Source organism: Mchenga conophoros, linkage group LG14, assembly GCF_057382185.1.
Source record: "Mchenga conophoros isolate Kocher_MC1m ecotype Shallow Benthic linkage group LG14, M_conophoros_male_GT1.1, whole genome shotgun sequence".
In the NCBI taxonomy this organism is placed as follows: domain Eukaryota; kingdom Metazoa; phylum Chordata; class Actinopteri; order Cichliformes; family Cichlidae; genus Mchenga; species Mchenga conophoros.
The window spans coordinates 24493948-24515491 of NC_140539.1; the positions used below are offsets into that span (position 1 = coordinate 24493948).

The window sequence follows — 21544 nt, forward strand, 5'->3', positions numbered from 1 at the left end:
AAACAGAACACTCAGGAGAGGATAAAAGAGATGCGAAAAGCATTCAGAATACTCTCACACGTAAATATGGTATTGAAAAAAAAAAGAATGTTGGTCAAAGTGTGTAGAGAGAGAAAAGGGGATGAGAGCCCCGTGCGCTCTGGGAACCATCCGGACAAGGAGTGAAAGACGGATATTCCCTGCCCCAGGACACACCCTCATGCTCTCACTCTCCCTCTCATTGTTTCCCACAGTGACTCCGTGGCCGCCAGCCTTCGTATCGGGTTTACAAATGACCAGCCAGCCGCTCCAATGACAAGAACACAAAAGTGAAATCATTCCGCCGGGGAGAAGCAACTTTGGTCGCTGCTTTGGTCACACACTCATCAAGAAATAGGATTCATACGATTGTCCCCTCTCCATATTATCTCTGAGAGTGGATTAAGCTTTGAGAGAGACAGGAGATGAAGAGAGAGTATCAGCTAATTGGGATGTGAGTTCAAGTCAAGTGAGCCGGCAGATTGGACCCGTAAAGCCTCTTAAGGCAGGTGGTGGTGGGAGGAATACACCAAGGGGAGTGTGTGTTTGTGAGAAGCGTGCGTTTGTGTGCATGTGTCATTCCCAGAGGAAACCTGCCTTGGTCACAGCAGCAAGGGAGGGGTTGATCAGGTGTGCGCGTGAGCGTATGTAGGTGGGTTGATTGCAGGGAGAGATCCAAGCTGAGACAGAGTTATGGTTTCTCCGGTCTGGACGCGATGAAGTGGCTTTGCGGGAGTTTCAGGGTTTAAGACCGGCGAGGAAGAGGAGAGCTGGGCGGACGGAGGACACTGGAAGAGAGGAGTAGGAGGAGGGGGGACACCACCGCCACCAAAGCGCACAGCACGGTCCCCAGTCCCTTGATGCAGGGATGGAGAGCTCACGGGTGCACGGGATAACTCGGAAGAATCTGAGGAGCAGAGGTGAAAAGCTCAACGGGAAGCCAGACATGAGAGCCGGGCGACACCAGGGACACTTCCACCTGCCGCGGACTGTGATTTTTTTCGTCGCGCTCACGGTGCAAACGCAGGTAAGCCACCGATTAAGTGCTATTTCGGGCTGCATGCACTTAAACGCCCCACGCGGACTCGCAACTGTGGTTCTGTCTGTTTTTTAAATGAAAGCTGAGAGAAAAATACTCAGGAATAAAGTCCCACGCACAGTGTCCCTTTATGCTGCCCTCTTTCTGCTCCTGCATGGCGTTGTGCCCACCTGTTGTTTCAGCCCGCTGGTGTATTATCCCACACAACAGAGAACGACTGTAATCCAATTGTAGAAGCACTGGATGCAAATATCAGAACAAAAATCCGCCTTTGCGACAGACGGTAAAAATCACATATATTTTTTTTTTCTTGAATGAAAAAGAGTCAGTGTGCCACTGTTTGCCAAACAAAGACATGTCATGATAACACAAATCAATCACATTAGTGACATGTAGTCGATGAATGTGATTTATTCCATCATTTTCTGCTAAATAATGATTCTTAATCCCTTTTCATTCACTTTGGTATATCCTCGATCATTAATTGCGCATAAATTACACCCAAATTTCACACCGCACCCCTGTTAAGGTATTTTCCTTATTCACGGATCAGTAAATGAGTGAAAACATCTTCCCTTTTAGGCTCTTTGGTTGCTGCTTTGTCCATTTCATATATTAGTAACCATTCTCAGGTGTGGTCTGATTGTCTTATTTTCTCTCTGTCTGCATGGCTGCATGTATGCACGCTTTCTTTTTGGCATAACAGCAAAGTTCATTAATGACTGCGTAAATACTTCTGAGAAGGTGGTTATAACATTATGAGGACAATTTGTGGCTGTATTAAAGCTCTGGATTTTATTCCAGTGTTGTTTTGGGCATGAAAGCATAAACAAGCAAAATATTGTTCCCCTTTTCCCCCATGAGCTCTCAGGCAGCTGCTGGTCTTGTCACAATGTGTCTAATGTGTGACAGCGCTCACCAGTAGCAAGACCAGGCCCAGGGGTGCTCCGAAGCGTGCATGTGTGCACACACGTGAGTGCACGTTTTTTAAACACTGAGCTCACATCCAGCATCTGTGTCCTGGGTGTGTGTGGAGCCCGGGGCCACAGCCTCATAGACTCCGGGGCGTGTGAATGTTGAACATTCAGGCAGCTCTGCGTGCCTCTCTGTACCTCTGCAACCCTTTCACAGCTGAGGAACAACACACCCTGCTCTCTCCATTCTCCGACTGCACTGCAGTGTGAAGCACACACTCAAGATCCTTTGCATCTGCTGGTGCCCATTTATAATGCAGAGGACGGGGGATGTTTCAACCTGCAGTTCATAAATGAGGCTTCTTGACACTCTAGCGGTCCTTATGTGTTGTCTATTGTGCCACGCTCACACTACAGTACGCAAAGCATTTATGTTTCGCTAAATTAGACTGCCATTTTCAAACTGAAGCTGAATTTTAAAATGAGATTGGATGAAATTTATGTGCACATCATTTCTGTTTGAATGCTGAGCAAAATGCAGTTCATAAAGTGAATCAGCGACAAGAGGATTTCGACATTTAAATAAACAAACACTTAGAAATTTATCATCCGCACAATGCTTGAAGCATCCACCCAGACAGAATTTCAGTGTGATTGAAGATCCTGACCGTGACTTAACCGCAATACTGTGACAGTAAGAGACTGCAGTTATCAACAAATAGTTAAAATGCCTCTCACACAACACCATACATCTTCAAATACCCTATTTTGTCTGGACAGTAACTGGGAAATCAAAGATATCACAATCTCATAAGACAAAGGAATCAATCATAGACTGCTTGTTATGAATAGGGTTGCCAAAAATGCAAGGCTCGTTAAATAATCAGTTCATAAAATATCTGATGCAGTTTCACAGTGGCATTTAAAGTGCCACAGAAATATGCTTGAAATCAATGATGCCTTTCCGAAGAAACTTGTTGGCCTCGAGTACAAAGAAAGTCTCGCTTAAATGGCTCACAGCGAGCTCTGTGGAGTTCGTCGAATAGTAGCATTTGTTCCATGACAGTAGAAAAGTCAACAGATCATTTTCCGAGGCTTGAATGTCTTTAGGTACAGAGGATTGTGAGTTTTGCCCCTTAGAGAGCTTTAAACTGACGAAGCTCAGTTTCAGAGACGGGCTGAGCTTCGGCTTGGCTCACTCTCTCTCTGTTTCCCCTTCTCCCTCTCTCCCTCTGAGCGCTGAAATGCTGGTATGCAGGGAATGGCTTAGGCAGCGAGTGGAGGAGAGGAAGAAAGGAGGATGCAGAGTGATGAGCGCCACTGTATCTCCACAAGCCTTTTGATGTAGACAAGTTCACCCCACCTCCCTCCACCACCACCACCATTACCCTGCGACCCCTCCCATCTCACCCCTTTCAGCTCTGGGACAGGGTGCAGGCAAGGGACACAAAACCCAGTAACAATGGGGCGACTGAGACTGTGGCTCAGCGTTGGGCGGCCTGGCTCTGGCTAAGCAGACATATGAGAGTTTCCAGGTCTCGGTGATAGCTGTCCATGATTGAATGCACCACACCTCTGGGAATACACGGCTTAGATCCTCGGCTGTAATGAGGTGTCACCAGCTCATTGTTTCAGATAGAAAGCCAAAAAATAATGTGAATTATTTACATTTATTCATCAGTGAGGGTTTAAGGACAAACTGATATAACAGTGGCCTTATTTTGGTGTTTGCTGTTGTTGGATAAAGCCAAAACCACAGAGAGGATCACATACACACACTCACATACACACACAGACACACACACAAATGCACACACGCACATACCTGACCCTTGTGCTCTGAGACTCTCAGGGGGTCTTGTTAAGTCTAGAGTGTGTGAGAGAGGCTGTGCGGTTTGTGTGTGTGTGTCCCCTCTTAACCCATCCCTAAACAGGGAGGGAACACAGACAAGAGAAAAGGAGGCAGATAAAAGTGAGGATGGGAACAATGTAGAAAATGGCTGATGGCTGCAGAAAGAGAAATGACAGGAGCGTCAAAGCTTGTTCTCAGATAGAGAAACAAGTGAAGTGGAGGAGGAGGGGAGAAGAAGCGTGTGAGCAGGATCCCAGTGTCATTGCCCCCTGGGAAGGGGAAGTGAGAAATAAGAAGGGAGTGGTGGTGACACACAGGAAGACTAAAGAAAGAAAGACAAGAGCCAAAGAAAGGCGAGTCCAAAGATAAAAGCTAGTGCTGTTTAATCCCTCGATAATTTAGGGAACATCTCTGTTCCCCCAAAAGTTGGCACGCTGTGAGAAACGTAAATAAAAACATGGTGCAATGACGCAGAATGATCATTTATTCTTTCATCTTCACACTGTAAGAATCTGAGAACTGAGGACATCAGTTTCTGTAGTTTTAACATAGTTAACATAGACTGTATATGAAAGACGGGTGTAGCCTCTGACTTTTAATAATGGATTGCATTTATATAGCGCTTTTCTAGGCACCCAAAGCGCTTTACAATTCCACTATTCATTCACTCACTGATGCAGGCAAACCGCAGTTGTAGCCACAGCTGCCCTGGGGCAGACTGACAGAAGCGAGGCTGCCATATTGCGCCATCGGCTCCTCTGGCCAACACCAGTAGGCGGTAGGTGAAGTGTCTTGCCCAAGGACACAACGACCAGGACAGAGAGAGCTGGGGGATCGAACTGGCAACCTTCCGGTAGCAGATGAGCTTCCCAACCACCTGAACCACGGTCGTTTTAAACGATAAGCCATAAAACTGCAGTTTTTGTAATGTCTAACAGGGGGCGACTTCTGTGGGTGCAAAAAGAAGCCTGGTTGTATAGAAAACAGCCTATCAGCTCCCTTTATCTGTAACCTCAGTAAAACACTTTCCTGATGAGTTTTTAGTCTTATTTAATGCAACATGGTGTTCATTTTGTAAATTATGAACTTAATAGAGTCCAAAAGGAGTGTAAAGCAAGGTCTGCTGTATGGTGGGTGTACCTTGGATTTAAAAATCGCTACTGTATGAGCATGTCCTTTGGATTCTCAGTCAGATCCACCACCTGCTTGTTGAGTTGAATTTCTAAAGGCACCAAGACAGCGATGGACAAAATGCTCAGCTTGAACTTTTAAGATGGGACTTTGGAATCCAATGAGTGATCTCACCAGCGCTTGAGATCATTTTTCTTTAATTTTTATGGGGACAGAGATATTTTTCTATTTCATAATCTGCTAAATGTTTTCGTGGGTACCAGATCTGGAATTCAGGCAGGTGACTTAATCTCACTTTTACGACAAAACCATGCTCTTGAATGCTTTCTGAATTTAGTCTGTCTTGCAGAAAAAAGAAAACCTGCTGAGAAAAAATGATATTATCTGCAGCTGTATATGTTTCTCCTAAACCTGCATATTCAGTATTAATGGTACCTTCACTAATGTGCACTTATGCACCCCCATATCATCACTGATGCTGGCTTTTAAAATTTGTCCTGATAAGGAACTTGATGGTTGCTCTTTTCTTCAGCTTGGAGGACAACATTTTTCACTGAGCGAAGGTGGCAACGTTTTTTCGATCTTATTTATATGTTGCTACTTTGTTCCTTCTGCTTGTTAAGGCCAATTCAAGGGCTTTAACATATGTTTCTAAGCCCATGAAGTTATTTATATTAAAAAAATTAAGCTTTACTCCTAAAACCCCGAGCCTCTCATAAATGCTCTTTTAATACCCAGTCATGTTACTTGTTATCTAATTATGAAATGTTCCACCAGGTCTGTTTCATTCTTTTCTTTTTGTGTCCCCCCCCCCCCCCCTTCTAACTTTTATTCTTAGTTTCAATATTTTTTCCCAGTTACGTAATTTTACTTGTTGTCTTTGGATTATTTTCATTCAAATATAGGTTTTTAATCATTTTTAAACTACCATGTTCTAGTATTTATATTCTACACAGCGTTCCAACTTTTTGGGAGACATTGGTTGTAAATGGAAACGTCTGTTTTTCTCTTCACTAGAGGTCAAACAAAGTTATGGGAATCAAAGTTATGTCATCATGTCTTCTTCCCCCTTTTCTCTCTCTGTTGCTTGCTTTTTGAACGCTGTTGTCTTGTACGTACTGATAAACAGATGGTGGAGAGGAGACATGCAGGCCGCTGCTGATTCCCAGAGGCACTGAGACAGTACATTAGAGGAAACACGATAGCCGTCTCTCAAAGTTTCATTGCGCATTTTTGTTTATTTTAACTATATGATGGTGTTTGAGTTAGTCAACCTCTATCATGTAAATTAATATCTAAACTATTAAATAACTGTGGATGAAATGCATAAATCAAGCTCAAGTGACTGACAGGGAGAAGGACTTCTTTTTCTTATATGTTATAAACTGCTGGAATCACATAATAAACTTTAACATGAAAAATCTCACTGTAAAAAAAAAGTCTGCTCAGCTGAACTGTCAGTGGAAGTGATTGAATTCTGCAATAAAGGGAGGGCATACATAGAAACATCTGGTGAAGCTGGTTATTTGTGTGAGGGTAATTGTTCAGTTTCAGAAATATTCTAGCTCTTAAAGCGAGTCTTTATAAATATTAAATATTCCAGAGGAATAGTTTGACATTCTGTGAAATACACTTGCATTTGCTTTTTCGTATTATGTGGGTAAATTGATATTTCACTCTATCGTCTGCACTAAGGCTGTCATGATAATAGAATTACAAATTTTAGACTGATACCCAGGAAAATGCTTGATAGTTATTACCATTTTCAATACCGTGGGTGAACAAAATGGCCCAAATCAAGAGTAATTTTTAATAAATATTGATTAGAACAATACAAACAATGATAATGTCAATGAAACTATTTGCAAGTTGCCTGAAATATTGCAGAAAGCCAATTAAGATAACTTTAAGGTATATATAAATATGTATATGACAAATATTTTAAACAAGAAAAAAGGACAATATTTTTAGTTGTCCAAGGTAATCTCTGTTTGTCATTGCTAAGGAGATAGTGTCAGTAAAGTAGGCTACCTGTTTTTGTCTACAAGTCTAGGTTCAGTCTAGGATTTTAAGAAAACACATAACACTTTTTAAACACGAATAATTGTGAAATCCTGTTAAATCCTTTTCTGTAGGATAAGAAGTCTTAACTTTCATGCACTTACATTCTTAGTTTTTCAGTAACCAGAAACCTCAGCATTCAGCAGCCATCTTCAGACACCTCAGTGCATTTGTTTGGGCAGGTATTTTAAAGTGCTATGTATGGTAAATCATTGATCACTGAGACATAAAACTGGATGCATATAATCAGCATTAAAATCTAAAACCTAACATCTGAAAGGTTTACTGACATTCAGCTGAAATGAGCTTTTTCCCCTGGATGTTAAACTTGTACCACCATCTTTCCCGAGGCAGAGTTCTCCCATAGATTTCAATGAAGGTTTCTTTGATTGCCCTGTCTCTCTCTTATAACGTCTCTAATGTTACAGCTCATCAGAGGCTTCTCTTGTATGTTTCTGGAAAGGCCTGCGGTCCATTTTTTAAGATTAATTGGTTTCTAACTTTGCACCAACTGTAATTTAAACATTGTTTGATTTTATAAAAGATAAAAAGATAAAACAACTCCTCTTATAAATTAAAAGCTTTTGCAATTACCTTCTTTCACTTCCTGTCCTAATGAGACATTTTTAAGTAGAACTTGAAGCAAGACACAGCAATGACGTGAATTTTTACACAACCTAAAATGGCCTGTAAATGTAAATCACCTGTCATTACTTGGTGATCTTCCATCACTGCAGTGGGTGAGAATGGCCTTAACTGTGCAAGTTTGATAATATATTAATGTAATTCTCTCCTTTGCTCTCCTCTCTGCTCTCTCTGGATTCAGGCTGTCTGTGCGGTTGGGATGTTTGAGCTTCAGATCCGACACTTTCAGAACCCACATGGTCGTCTGCAAACAGGAGAATGCTGTGATCTCCAGGCCAGCGGAGCACAGCACTGCTCTGCCAGGGACCAGTGTGACACTTTCTTCCAGGCCTGCCTCAAGGAGTACCAGGCCCGGGTCGCCCCAACTGGAGCCTGCACCTTTGGTACCGGCAGTACGGGTGTCCTGGGTGGAAACTCCCAGTTGTTCCACCACAGAGGACACGACAGGGGGGGAGGAGGAGAGGACGGGAGTAATGGACACATTGTCATTCCTTTCCAGTACGCCTGGCCGGTAAGTACAGGGGCAGTGATGGTTAGCAGTATGGTTACCAAGGGAACAGGCTAAGCTTCAAGTGGGAAACAATACACTCAAACTGAGGCTAGAGGAGAATAACGATGACACTCAGAGCTTCACACTCACATGCTTTTGTATCACAATAACCACAACATATTTTTCTACTAGAGTATTACAATATGGAAAACACAGAATTTGCTAATGTGCTCATGAAAGAAAGATAATCTTCCTGGTGAATCACACATCTTACATCTCCCAGACTGACCCAAGAAGACCTGATCTAAGCTGTTAAAGGGTTATTAAAAGAATGAAATGAAAATATTTGACAGTGTTTGACACAGATTTTCTTGTTGCCCATGATTAGAATTTTTGGATATTTGTGATCTTTGGTTTATGAGCAAAAACACACAAACCTGAAAATGAGAGTGATGCAGCTGTGGTTCAGAATGAGTGTGACTATCACCCCCAAATTGCCTCTGATGCATCCGTGTCAGTGTGACAGAAAGTACATAAAGGCTCAGAAAAAGGTGCTGCGCGCATGTAGGTTTTGGGAGAAAGTCCACAGTTAGACTTGAAGACTGCTTGAATAGAATGAGGCCATTTACCAGCAGAATGGCTATTTTTTGTATTTAGTATATGCTAATCTTAAAGTTCTTCCTGCAATCCTGTAGCGGCCCTTGGCGACTTTCTGCTGTTTACAAGGGAGAGTACACTAGTGTGCATTTCATTCATCCACATTCTTGTGGGCCTTTTCACCTTTATTAGACAGTATAGTGAGGTGGAGAAAGGAGAGTGAGGGGAAGGGATGCAGCAAAGGGCCTAGAGTCAGAGACTGCTGCATTTAACTGTGCAGCATACGAGGTCCTGTTCAGTCTCTGAGCTTTATTCCAAATGCAATCACGGAGAAATACAGCTGGTGAAGCACTCTGGGTAATCAGTAAGACTAGAAGAAACCCTAGAAAAGCACGAAATGAATGCAGCCCATGTATCATTAAACTGGTGTCAAAATGTAACGGGCTCCAACATCTCCACTACACTAATGGCCACCACACTAGCCATTAGCCTGGTGGCCATTAGTGTGGTAATTACGTTGGTAACTGTCAGTGCAAAAATGACGATTACCAACATTGTCACCATAATTTAATATATCCGATATATGTTGGCTGGCTTCATACACTGAAACTGAAACTTTGTGTGTCTAAACCAAGAAGGTGAGCACAGTCTGCCTAAACTTGGTTACTTGTTTGGTTTGCTTTTCACTCCATTCCACTGTTTTTCCCATCACTTCCCATCTCCACATCTTTAAAACTTTCTGTTCCTTATGTTACAGAAAGTTTCTGGAGGTTTCTTCAGCTCATATTGAACTACTTGTGTCTTGGGTCCTCTTTACAGAGCAGAACAATTAATCTGCAATTAGCACAACAGTAGGCACGTGTGGTCAATTGATTATTCAATCTAACTTCTTTCTTCCTCCTCCAGTGCTCCATCTATCCCTGTTTATCCATTTAATTTTTGTTTCCCCAATAAAGCATCCAGAAGCTAAAAAGGCCACAAATATGTGCACTCACAGAAGCCTCTTTTAAAAAATGTGTATTTCTGTCTATTATATCATTTACATGTGCTGTATGTATGTAAAGCACTATGCAAAACTACGGTGCCAACCCTCATTTCTTTATGCTTCCAAGGAGCCAGACTTTTCTTGTAACTTTTTTTCGCAGTGGTCTTGAGAAGTAGTTTTTCTTTAGACATTGGCTGCCTTTTTCTCTGATCCTTCTACCTGACCATTTTATGAGGAATGTTTTTGATTGTTGAACCTATTAACATTCAACTATGAGTCATTCAAACAAAAAAGGGCACCTAACTTAAGGGATGAACTATTGTTGTGTGCACACATAACAGAAACCTTCGAAATGTAAATTGTATCTTTAGGAACTTTGTTACTTGCAGCCAGAAACATTTTTTTTTCAAATTTATTTTATTGAATCCATGAAAAATAATAAAGTTTACACAGTTTGAAACGCATAAAATAGTTTTGTTTTTGCCTAATAAGATGGTTCAGTGTCTTATGGAGTGAAATATTAGTTTCAAATGATTGTCAAAATTTAAAGATGCAGTCAGGAAAGAAGAGCAACATTGAAGCATCTGTAAAACACAGTGGAGTGCTAATAGCAGAAGCAATTGATTGTTTTGGTAAAAATTAAAAAAAACATTCGAAAAGTAAGCACCTTTCAAGTGTTAGCCTTTTCAGAGGTTCGGGGGAAGGTGCAGCTGTTGGAATAAAACAGCAAGTGGGGTCTTCATGTGTCACGTGACTCTTAAAATGACAGGAGAGTAAAAAGGTTTAATCATAGTGTAACACAAATACAGTAATTAGGCATAGCACTTATCTCTTCCCATCAACCCATTTTCTAAGAATCCATTAGTCCATCTGGGTGCTCATTAGTCACTCCTTTACTGTACTTTATTCTCACATTTAACTCTTGTTTATCGGTGAAACCAGAGCTAAGAGAATCTGTTCAAAATGTCTTGGCAAGGACACATAGAAGTCATCCACAATTTTCCCGTGGATGTGAAAAGGTTTTGTTTGTTTCTTGCACTGAAGAAATGCTCCTGCAGTATTTCCTGTTACCCTTTCTTTGTCTTTGATCGCTCCCAGCTTGTTTCTCATAATGAAAGAATTACAGAAATGGCAGTCAAAGACCTCACGCTTCTAAGCCATAATCATATTATGTCGTAATAATGTTTGTTATGTAGCACAAAACCCCCAGGTGAGGCTTCAGAAACACACACACACACCTAATATGTCTGCAGTATTTCCTTCACTTCAGAGGACGTTACTTTGACTCACATTAATTTCCCGGAGACTTACGCTAAACCTGAAAACTAACCCTTCATACTGAAATTAATTGATTTATGTTATGGGGGCTTGGTTATTGTTCCTGCAGTGTGACTGAAAACAGTTTATGTCCCTGCAACAATCTAAGTACAAACGCACACAGAGGAATGTTACACAGCTTTGGTTTAGGTTTCTTTTTCTTGATTAGTATCAGTCCATTTACCTGTGAGACTCCCTGTCCCAGAGCCAATTATCTTCCCTTATCTGTGTATAGTTTGCTTTTGTGTGAGTTTTCATGTGTGCGCTGTATATCTAGTGCGTGTGTCACACTTTTCACCGGGGAAGTGCGTGACTGGCAGGTACGAGTGTGAGAAAGTTCTCCGTCAGAAAGCTTTACCTGGATCAGTTTCAGGGCCGGGCCGCAGGGCGGGCTGGGCTTCAGGGGAGAGAGAGCCGGGACACTCTGTGGCAACCTTAGAGCATTTTCAACTGAAAGGCCTGCTTTATCTGGCCATCTCTGGGAGGTGGAGGGTAGTGGGTGGTGGGTGAGGGAGGTAGAGTGATCCCCCTGCCCCAGGTGAGGGGATGAACAGGTGAGCAAAGTCATTATGAGGAAAGGTGAGCTCTTTCTGTCCCCTGCCCTCCGCTCACATGTGCAGTCTTCATTTCTCACACTAATCTCTTCAGGGAAATGCGCGCCTGTGTTTTTGTCTGCATTTGTTTATGTAGCTGTAATTTCTCGTGTTTTGTTTGGTTTGCGTATCATGCTATCAAAAATGACTGCAGGGGTCCATCGCTATTAGGCTCCTGTAAGTCTGTGCCATGATTTCTCAGCTTATGGCTAAATCAGCTTTTTCTATTGGTTTTAGAGCACCTGTAAAAGCTTTACTGAAAGGCAGCCACTCTGAGAGGGTTTTATGAGAATAGTTCAACTTTTCGTTACATGTTCAATGTGAAGACTAATACCTTTCTCTTTAAGTTCATGACAGTACAATTAGAGAAAGACTGAATAAGCATGGTTTGTTTGAAAAAGTTGCAGAAAGACAGCTTCTTATCTCTAAAAAGATGCACAGTAACACATTTGGAGAAAATGCATAATAGAAGGAAAATTTCATATCAAACCTCATTTAAACTGTCAAGCACAGTGGTGGAAAGGTGATGATTTGGGCTTTTTTTGCAGCCACCTGCGCACCTTGATTGTGAACTCTAGAGTCAAACGTAGGCCATTTGTATCACAGCTAAAGCTTGGCTCAAATTGATTCATGCAACAGGATAATGATTGCAACCACAGCAGTAAACTACAGCAGCATGGATGACAAAAACAAAGAATATAGGTTTTGCAATGGCGCAGTCAACAACCAGACCTCAACCTGACTCAAAATACTGTGAAGGGACCTTAAGAGAGCTCTGCATAAACAAATTCCTGCAACCCTCAATGAACTGAAGCAATGCTGTAAAGAAGAGTGGTTCAAAATTCCTCGGCAAGAAAGAAAACCGCTACTTCAAGTTATTGCTGCTAAAGGTGGTTTATATATAAATAATGCACTTTTTTTTCAAAAATTATGTCTTGATGCGTAAAATCTGATGTAAGTAGTGAAATGACTGAATGTAGTGTGAAGCGCTTTGGGGTCCTTTGGGACTAGAAAAGCGCTATACAAATGCAGGCCAGTTACCATTTTACCAAATGTAGCAGTGAGTTTGCATTGCTATCCTTTTGAAGTCTGAAGTCAGGTTTGCTGGTTTTCCCGTTTCCAGTCTTTACACCACGCTTAAGGTATCACGGCTTTAGCATTATTCGAGTCCCAAGTGGTGTCAATCTGCTCCTGACAAACAAGCTTATTTTTCAGTGAGGAAACTTTACAAAATGTCACATAGTGTAACAACATTTAATGTTTTTCGTTTGCTTATTATGTGAAAAGTGCAGACGAATCATCCCTCGAGTGACAGAGGATGAAATAGGATATCGTTGCTATTTTCAGTCTGTCTTTGAAAATGAAAATGCAGAGTTTAGCTTTGCCTCCTGGTTATCAGTGACGGTACAGATAGACTGAGAGACGTGGCTTTTTTTTGACCCCGGCGTTAGATGCATGGATACTCAGCGGTCTGGAATATTTTAGCTGTGGCGTTTCAGCAGAGATCAGAAAAGTTCAAAGACTTCGTAGATATGAGGTTGTTTCTTTATGGCCTTCATCTGATGTTCATTTCACTGGTGAATCTGTTTTCATGAAGTGAAATAAGAAAAGCAATGCACTAACGTAACGGTGAAAGTTAAAGGTGCAGAGGAAACAAACAAACGCAGAGACAGAAAGAGAGTTTTAGACAAGTCATCCAATAAAATAATCTTAGTAATTGTTTGTTCCTACTAATATCAGCATTTCTTCAATGAACATTAGAAGCATTTCCAGAAGAAATTGGACCTTTGACACGGAAACTGAAGTTTGAGTCTCATTTTTGATAGTTAGGCTTTAAACACACCTTTTTCAGTGTTGTGCAGATGTTATTAATCTCTACGGTACTTTCTAAATAATCAGGGTACTGATCTTTTTGCTTTGTCTTGAAATCAAAGATTCTTTTGAAATTTGAATTGCCTAAAAATAAGATCTGTGTTTTTTTTCCATAATATAAAACGTGTAAGTAAATATGGCGCTTTAGAATAAGTGGTTATATGATTATATTCAGGGACATTCAGTGTTATCACATATAGCACAAAGCTTAGTGGTGGTAAATCTGAAGTTTTGTTGACAGCCTAACATTAATTAACCTTTTAATTTTACTGTATTAATAGTAGTAGTAGTGTAGAATATTAACTGGTTGAGTAAAACACATACCACATGCTTTTATGTACCACAGCATTTTTCTTCTGTAAAATTCCCAAAAAATAAGTTTGACTTTTTGTTGAGGGACCCAGGTTGATGCTGACTTTCAGTCAAAAATACGTCATCCCTGAAGCTCTCCACTTACAAGGCCACTGAAGTTTTCTTAACTTTAGGACAGACGTATAGATCGTATTTACCGTCGTCATAAAAGACCTATGAAGTCATTTTCTTGGGCGAGAGAGTCTCCTATATGTATTGATTCACTGTGAAAACGGCACTCACCAGACAATGTGGGACGTGAATCTGATATTTCCCGACCCTTTGTGACTCACAACTAGTTTATCAAGGTCTGGTTATGCCCGCCTTTTTTTTTCTTCTTTTTTTTTTAAACAAACTGCGACAAAGGACGATTTGATAGGTGCCACAGAAATCCTGTTAGGACAAAGTGAATGGAGTGAAGTCCCCGCCATTTGTAATCCTCATGTCAAGTGTTAAAACCCATTGATGGTCAGGTTCACCGCTAGAGGCTATAGCTGGGAAAAACTCACATTCAGCAAAGAGTCTGCGCACAAATGTGGTTTCGAGTGTGTGTGTGTTTAGTGAATACCGACTTCCTCTTGCCTTTAGTCTTGTCATTCAGGGTAAATGTATCTCTTGGGTTTGCATTGATGTGGGTCTTTCTTTGTGTTGTCAGGAGTAGAGATAAAAGCAGCACACCGAGCGCATGAATAGCAGAAATGTTGACCGTTAACAGATAATGAGTTGTTTTGATGCTGGCTGTAAGAACGTGAGCCAAGATGCCCAATTCTAAAAGCTCTGCCGCTCAACCCACAAATGGATTTTCATTAGAAACGGGGCATCACTTAAGGGTAAATAAACAGGCTTTTCAACAGCATAAGATTTATTGCCAAGAAGCTTTATACAACAAAGAGACACACGTTTTCTTACTTTTTGTGCAAGGCAAATTTATTTCCTACAGATTTTTAAAATGTTTTCTTCTAAAAACAAACCAGAAGATGATACCAGAGTTAATATTGCTCCAAATAAAACAAGGTCAGAATTCTCAAATATGTTTGGGACACTTGCTTTTGCACTTGTGCTGCACATTAGTCTCTGTTTGTGAGAACTAACTGTAGTCACCTATCATGTGTAGATTAAATTGTCTCTGATGTTGGGTTTCCACTACTTTTATATGTTGGTGAAAATTTTCCCAGTGCTACAAAAGTCCAGATGAGCATGTAAAAATGGCCATTCTTCGGTAACATTCTAGCGCTCATCAGCTGATATGCTTCCAGCATGTTATCCACAAGCTCAGTGTAGCTCTCTGATCTCTGATTGCCAAGAAAATTCTGGATAACCTGCACTAATGCTTCCCATGCTGCTGATTCAGTTGGCTTCAGTTTCCTTTTGAACTCATGATTAAGCATTAGTTCACAGATTCAGGATCAACCAAAACACATTCCTTACCGTAATTTTGGCTTCACCTTTCCTCACCAAAATGGTTTCTTAAATGCTGAAATGCATTGTTGAAATTTCTTGAAGTGCAGCGAAAGAATCCCAGTAGCAAAATGCGTGTTGACCAGTGTTGTAATCCAAGCAAAGTGTTAAGATGGAATGTTTTAACTAAGAAAATTTTTTCTTCCATTGGATAATTTCAGAAGTGATTAGTATCCTTCAGCTGGCAGCAGGTTATTGACCCCAGCTGATGCAATGAGTAGCTTATATCCTTTAGTCGTGTTGCCCTGTTTCAGAAAGAAAGCTAAGAAAATTGTTGAAACTATCAGAACTGTTTTAGATGTTATTAAAACCTAGAAGGAAATCAGTGAACCATCACCTTCAGTGGTTGGAAAAAATCTTGAATGGTTGTGAACAAAGAGCAGTCAAATGTTTGGTAACATAAAATTTTTAAAAAGCAGCTGTAGAACTAATGGAGAAGCCAAGAGACTGAGTCTAAACAGCAGTGCAGCCTTAAGAAAACCACCATCTCACCATCATTGAGGCTAGTTGGGAGAATAAAAGAGTCTTCTCTTTGCTCTGGAGCACAAAGTTCAAGCTCTTGAGCAAAGAAGGTCATGAGAAAGGCGAATGAAGTGTTGAGCCGGTCATGCCTATTGTGCACCGTACAGTCCAGGGGAGGCAGTGTTATGATCTGACTGCTTGAGTTTTTTAACCTTATGTGCCCAAAAATCAGGTCAGCTGACCGTCTGAATATATTTAACTCTATTGAGAATCGTTGGGACGGGATGGAGAAGACTACACGCAGTGGTTTGATCATGATCCCATCATCAATGGGATCTTTGTGAAAAATGAACGTAAGTCTGCATAAGCATAAGCATAAGCGATAAAATAGCAAATGTGTGCTGCCATCAACGCTAAAGGCAATCTAACTAAACAATAGAGGGTGTGAGGTTTTGGCAGCTTTGGCCGGGCAGTGTATCACCTCTAGATGTAAATCTTCATCCTCTCCATTCACTGTGTAGTGTTTGATAAAGAAAATGAGGGAGGTGATAATATCGTTTTACTTCCTTGTTTTCAAGTTAATCCACCAACAAATTTCTCACATCTTAACACAACAAGTCTAATCCAACTTGGCTCTTCATCAGAAGAGCTATCGAGGCTATCTCGGGTCACATGTAGGCGAAAACAAAGGCTCTCTGCTCAGAGCAACATGCAAAGTGCAGGCATATGCAAATATCTTCACTTGTCATTTGTGTGACAAGTTCTTTCCCGTCAGCCTCTCAGCTCTCATGATAATCTGTTGTCTTTGTGTGTCGCTATCTGTGTTAAAGAGAATTAATTCAAAGGCCCACAGCCCGTTGTATTCTTATATGTGACATTTTCAGATGACATAGTAACAAAGGAAGAATTCAGGTTTAGTTTTTACAACAGGAGGTCGATTAGATAGATGGGTCAACAAAACACTGGACATCAACACGCAGTAGTGTTTGCTTCAACCACAGCTCTGTGGTGGCATCGTCAGTTTGAAATTAGTTTTCCAGGACAGCCTAACACATTTTCAGTTTTCAATTAATCATTAAAAGAATTAAGTCAGATAAGTCATTTTTTATGCAAACATTTTTATATCCATGCCTCCATAATGGTCTCTGATCAGTAGTTTGAAATGGATGGTCTGTGGATAGTGATTATCTATATCTACACGTCAAAATATACAATCACCGGCCATTTCATTAGCCGCACGTAGCTAGTACCATGTTGGACCTCCTTGCCAAAAATTCAACAAGCTGCTGTAAACATTCCTCAGAGATTCTAGTCTTTGTGATGTGAATCTCCTGTGTGATCACATCCCAAAGATACTCTATTAGATTTAAATCTGGTGACTGTGGAGGTCAATCGTGGCTCAAGAGTTGGCAGTTCATCTTGTAATTGGAAGGTTGCCGGTTTGAGCCCCAGCTCTGACAGTCTCGGTCGTTGTCTCTTTGGGCAAGACACTTCACCCGTTGCCTGCTGGTGGTAGTCAGAGGGCCCGGTGGCGCCAGTGTCCGGCAGCCTCGCCTCTGTCAGTGCGCCCCAGGGTGGCTGTGTCTACAACATAGCTTGCCATCACCAGTGTGTGAATGGGTGGATGACAAAACGTAGTGTGAAGCACTTTGAGGTCCATAGGGACTACGGTAAGTAAAGCGCTATCCAAATACAGGCCATTTTACCATTTATGTACAGTGAAGTCATTGCCAATATTCAAGAAACCAGTTTGAGTTGATATGAGCTTTTGTGCCATGGTGTTTTATCCTGTTGGAAGCACCCATTAAAATATGGATACTGGACATGGTCAGCAACAATACTCAGGTAGCTCGTGGTGTTTAAACTATGCTTAGTTAGGGCTATATTATTCCCCCCACACCATTACACCACCATCACCAGCCTCAACCACTGATACAAGGTGGGATTGGAGCCATGACCTCTGTTATATATGCACAATTCTGCCACTATCTTCTAAATATTCAACACTCATCAAACCAAACAATGTTTCTATAATCTTCTGTTGTTCAATTTTGGTGCACTTGTGCAGTTTCCTGTTCTTAGCTGACAGGAGTGGCACTTGGTGTGGTCTTCTGCTTCAAGGTTCCATGTTGTGAATTGAGAGATGCTCTTCTGTATAACTCAAAGCAGTCTGGTTTTCACCAAGAAGATTTCCACTTCTTGGATATTTTATTTCTTTTTCAGACCATTCTCTCTAAACTTGAGATGGTTGTGGAGGAAAATCTCAGTAGATCAGCAGTTTCTTAAATACTCAGACCAGCCCGTCTGCTTCCTGGTGCCAGACAGGCTGGTCTATGCAAACTTACTTAAATCGCTTTCTTCCCCTTTCTGATCCCAGGTTTGAACTTCAGCAGGTCATCTTGACCATGTCTCCATCCTTAAATACACTGAATTGCTGCCCTGTGATTGGCTGATTTGCGATTTGTATTAACATTCAGTGAGTACATTTGAATTGGTGAAACAAATATTGTCAAACCGATTGTTTATGTCATTGTCTTTGCAACGCTGGTTTATAATTAAAGCCATCTTGTGGAGTTTTAAACCTGCTATATACACAGGTTTGAAAATGATGCTAAAAATTAATATAAGGTTGGATTTGGTGACTTAAACACAGAGATCAGTAATCCAAAAACAACCATTATAAAGAAATGTACTAGCCTGATGTATATCAGCAGGAAAAAAAGTAAACTGACTGAAAGCAGACACCAATCCAGCTTGCGTTACTACATGAATGGTCCGTGTGGGTGTTTAATCCCATTTTAAGTGGCGCCTCTGTAAACCTCTTTGCTCATATATATGAGCAGTATCAAAGTAGGCAAACTACCTGTATGGATGATTAGGTTAAAAGAATTGAAGAACTAAGATCTTAGTGGAACAGTGGATGTTGTGGATGTTGTGGATGTGTTGTCCTAGAGACGCCGCCAGCTGCCTGGGAACCACCAAGAAATTGTTTGGATTTGTGTGTGTTTATGCACGGATTAAGCCAACAAAGCGATGCAGATTAATTAGCGAGTTTGACAGGTGCTCAAGTGAGATTTTGTTGCCTTTGGCTAATTGTTTCCCCCTGTATGAAGTCTTAAAGCTCAGCCAAGCTAACTGTTAATAATTTCCTATTACAATCAAAGCCTGCAGAGGAAACAAATTTAAAAACTTTTTAAATGCATATACTTAGTTACTTTCCACCAGCGAAACCAGTCAGCGGTGACTCTCAAGACATCAATAGGACACACAGACAGCGACGTAACCTGCATTCCTGCTGTGTGGGAGCCGAGCGGAGGGAAGTCAGTGGAGGGAAACCAAAGGAGAGGAGCATAGTCGGAGCTTTCTTTCTCCACGGAGTTTCTCTTTCACTCTTTCTCCGCCTGTCGTTTGTGCTCTCCTCTCTTTTGTCCCCTAATTGACTCTCCTTGCATACCTTCATGTGCGCTGATACTGTTGTGTGCATTGTACACACACACACACTTCTCATTTCTCCTTCTACGGACACAACTGAACACACAGATTGTGAATCCTAGAGGCAACCCGCACACACACAGATGGAGAACACAAAAAGGTTAATTCCATCAGGATTTGAAGCTTGTGTTTTTTAGAGATAAGTTAATAACTCGGGGGTAAACGTCTCGAGGGAAGCGTGTTTTAATGATTTCATTTGTGTGCAAATTGGATCGGGAGTAGGAGTCTCTTTATTAGAGGAGAAAAGAGGACCTTGATTTACATGATCACAGTGAAATTACGGCGTGTCCCTGTTTCTGCATATGTCATTGTGTGTCACTGAGAGCAGACTGCAGGTATACTATCCTTTCAGTGTATAAGAAATGGCTTCCTTTCAGTGCCATCGATTTGTCCTTGTCTTTTATCTGTCTCGAACATTTCTCAGACATCATCTTTCTCTCAGACACACCCTGGCTGTCTCCTTCAAAATTACTCGTTGAAGACCTTTTGTTTTCAGCAATCGCTCCCCTTCAACCACATCAGCTCCCCGTAGACTACACGAGCGCATAAAGTTAGAGCACAGCTGTCATAGAGCCTCCGCTTCTCTCAGTGGTTTCCTGTGTTGCCAAATCTCAACAGCAGCAGCCACAAATATTTTGAGGCATCACATTGTGAAATGTCTGAATCTGAGCATGAATCCCTGCTGTGATTTAAACCCTGCCTCTAAAAACTCAGGTCTCATGAGCTACAGTATATTTACCTTATATCGGCTTGGATAAATCGTAGGGTTGTGTCAGAAAAAATCTCTATTGTAAGAAACAAATCAAACGTGCTGATCCATCCACTGCGGCAATCCCTTGGGAAATAAGAGAGAAGCTGAAGGTTATTTATATTTACTTTATATAGTATCTTCTTGATGTAGGAACATTTAAGGCCTCAGGCTACATCCACACTAATGTGTTTTCCTTTTGCATCGTTTTCTCTCCGCTTTGGACTCCCGTCCACACTGAGATGGCGTTTTCCTCAAGGAGAAAGGCAGCGTTTTGAAAACGCTCTAGAAAACGCATACATTTCAAAACGGAGCTGCCCCGTCGCAGTGTGGACACTCAAAAACACAGACTTTCTAAGACGATGAAGCACTTTAGTCATGTGATGCAGTCATGTGACCAATTAAATAAAGATAGCGGAGGGCATTAAACAGCGGTTGTTTTGATTGCTCTCAATTTTGACAGCCCTAAAAAAGATTAACATCAGTTTGTACATGCTCCAGATAGATTTTCTTCTCACTCACATTTTCTCATGCACAGGACTGGAACGTAAGCGTTTTCGGCCGTTTCAATGTGGACGCACAACTCTGTGAAAACGACTGAAAACGCTAGTGTGGACGTAGCCTCAGTGATACAAGCCTACAGAGGCGGCAGTGGTCCCCGCATTGCCGCTGAAACCAACACATTTCAAAAGGTGCAGCTTTTACTTTGAAGGCAGAATTTCTCCTTTTTCTTGCACTTTTCAAATTTTCATTATCGCTTGGTGGGTAGTTGACGAGTGTTTCCAGACAAGTTAGTGTCATCCATGCAAACCTTTTGCAACTGTGGCAGCCTGCTGGAGGCCAAAGCAATCCTGAAGGGTTTTTTAGTGCAGAACTGTATTCCGCTTTGTGACCAATTTCACGCTAGAGAGTGTCAGCTACCTGCAGACTCCACTTGCTCACCAGCTTCTTTTCCCTTTCAGTCAGTGATTACCTTGCGGTCACTACATGGTATGTAGGCTGAGGGGCCTAACACTTTGGCCTTATAGGAAAGACATTACATAATAATTAAAGAATCTTGATGTTAAGAATTTAAAAAAAGATTTTGGTGACAAGTCCCGGCAAGCAAATATATCGTTAAAAGCTGAAAGTGGACATGTTAACATGAAAACATGGTCTTGGTTCTTAGTTGGCTTTCTCTAAGGTCTTTACACACCAAGTGTGCTTCAAAAAAACGACCAGAAATTCAGAACTAATTACACCTACATGTTTGTGAAAAATCCACCCCCACAAAGGCACTACAAAAAACACTGAAGGAGATATCAAGTGAAAATGAGCTGGTTCTGATGTTTCTGAACAAGAACATGAAGAAATGGAGATTGTCATCTGATTCTCACAAAAAGGCAGAATCAGGGAGAATTTCAGGGTTTGATCCAGGAGTTAAAGCTGTATCAAAACTGCATATTTCAGGATGTCAGTGGGGCAGTTTGAGCTCTTGTTGGCAGAGTTGGGACCACATCTGAGGAGGCAGAAGAATAAT

The 21544-nt window shown here is 41.3% G+C and overlaps 1 protein-coding gene across 1 annotated transcript in view; it reads left to right on the forward strand.

The window, feature by feature from the left end:
- The first annotated feature begins 253 nt into the window (after positions 1-253).
- Positions 254-21544, forward strand: part of LOC146559792 (uncharacterized) — an 86579-nt gene continuing 65288 nt past the window's right edge. Inside the window, exons 1-2 of the mRNA XM_085243541.1 lie at positions 254-1045; positions 7842-8171. Of these exons, the coding sequence (XP_085099667.1) occupies positions 887-1045; positions 7842-8171 (489 nt within the window). The 5' untranslated portion in view covers positions 254-886. The remainder of the gene's footprint in view (positions 1046-7841; positions 8172-21544) is intronic.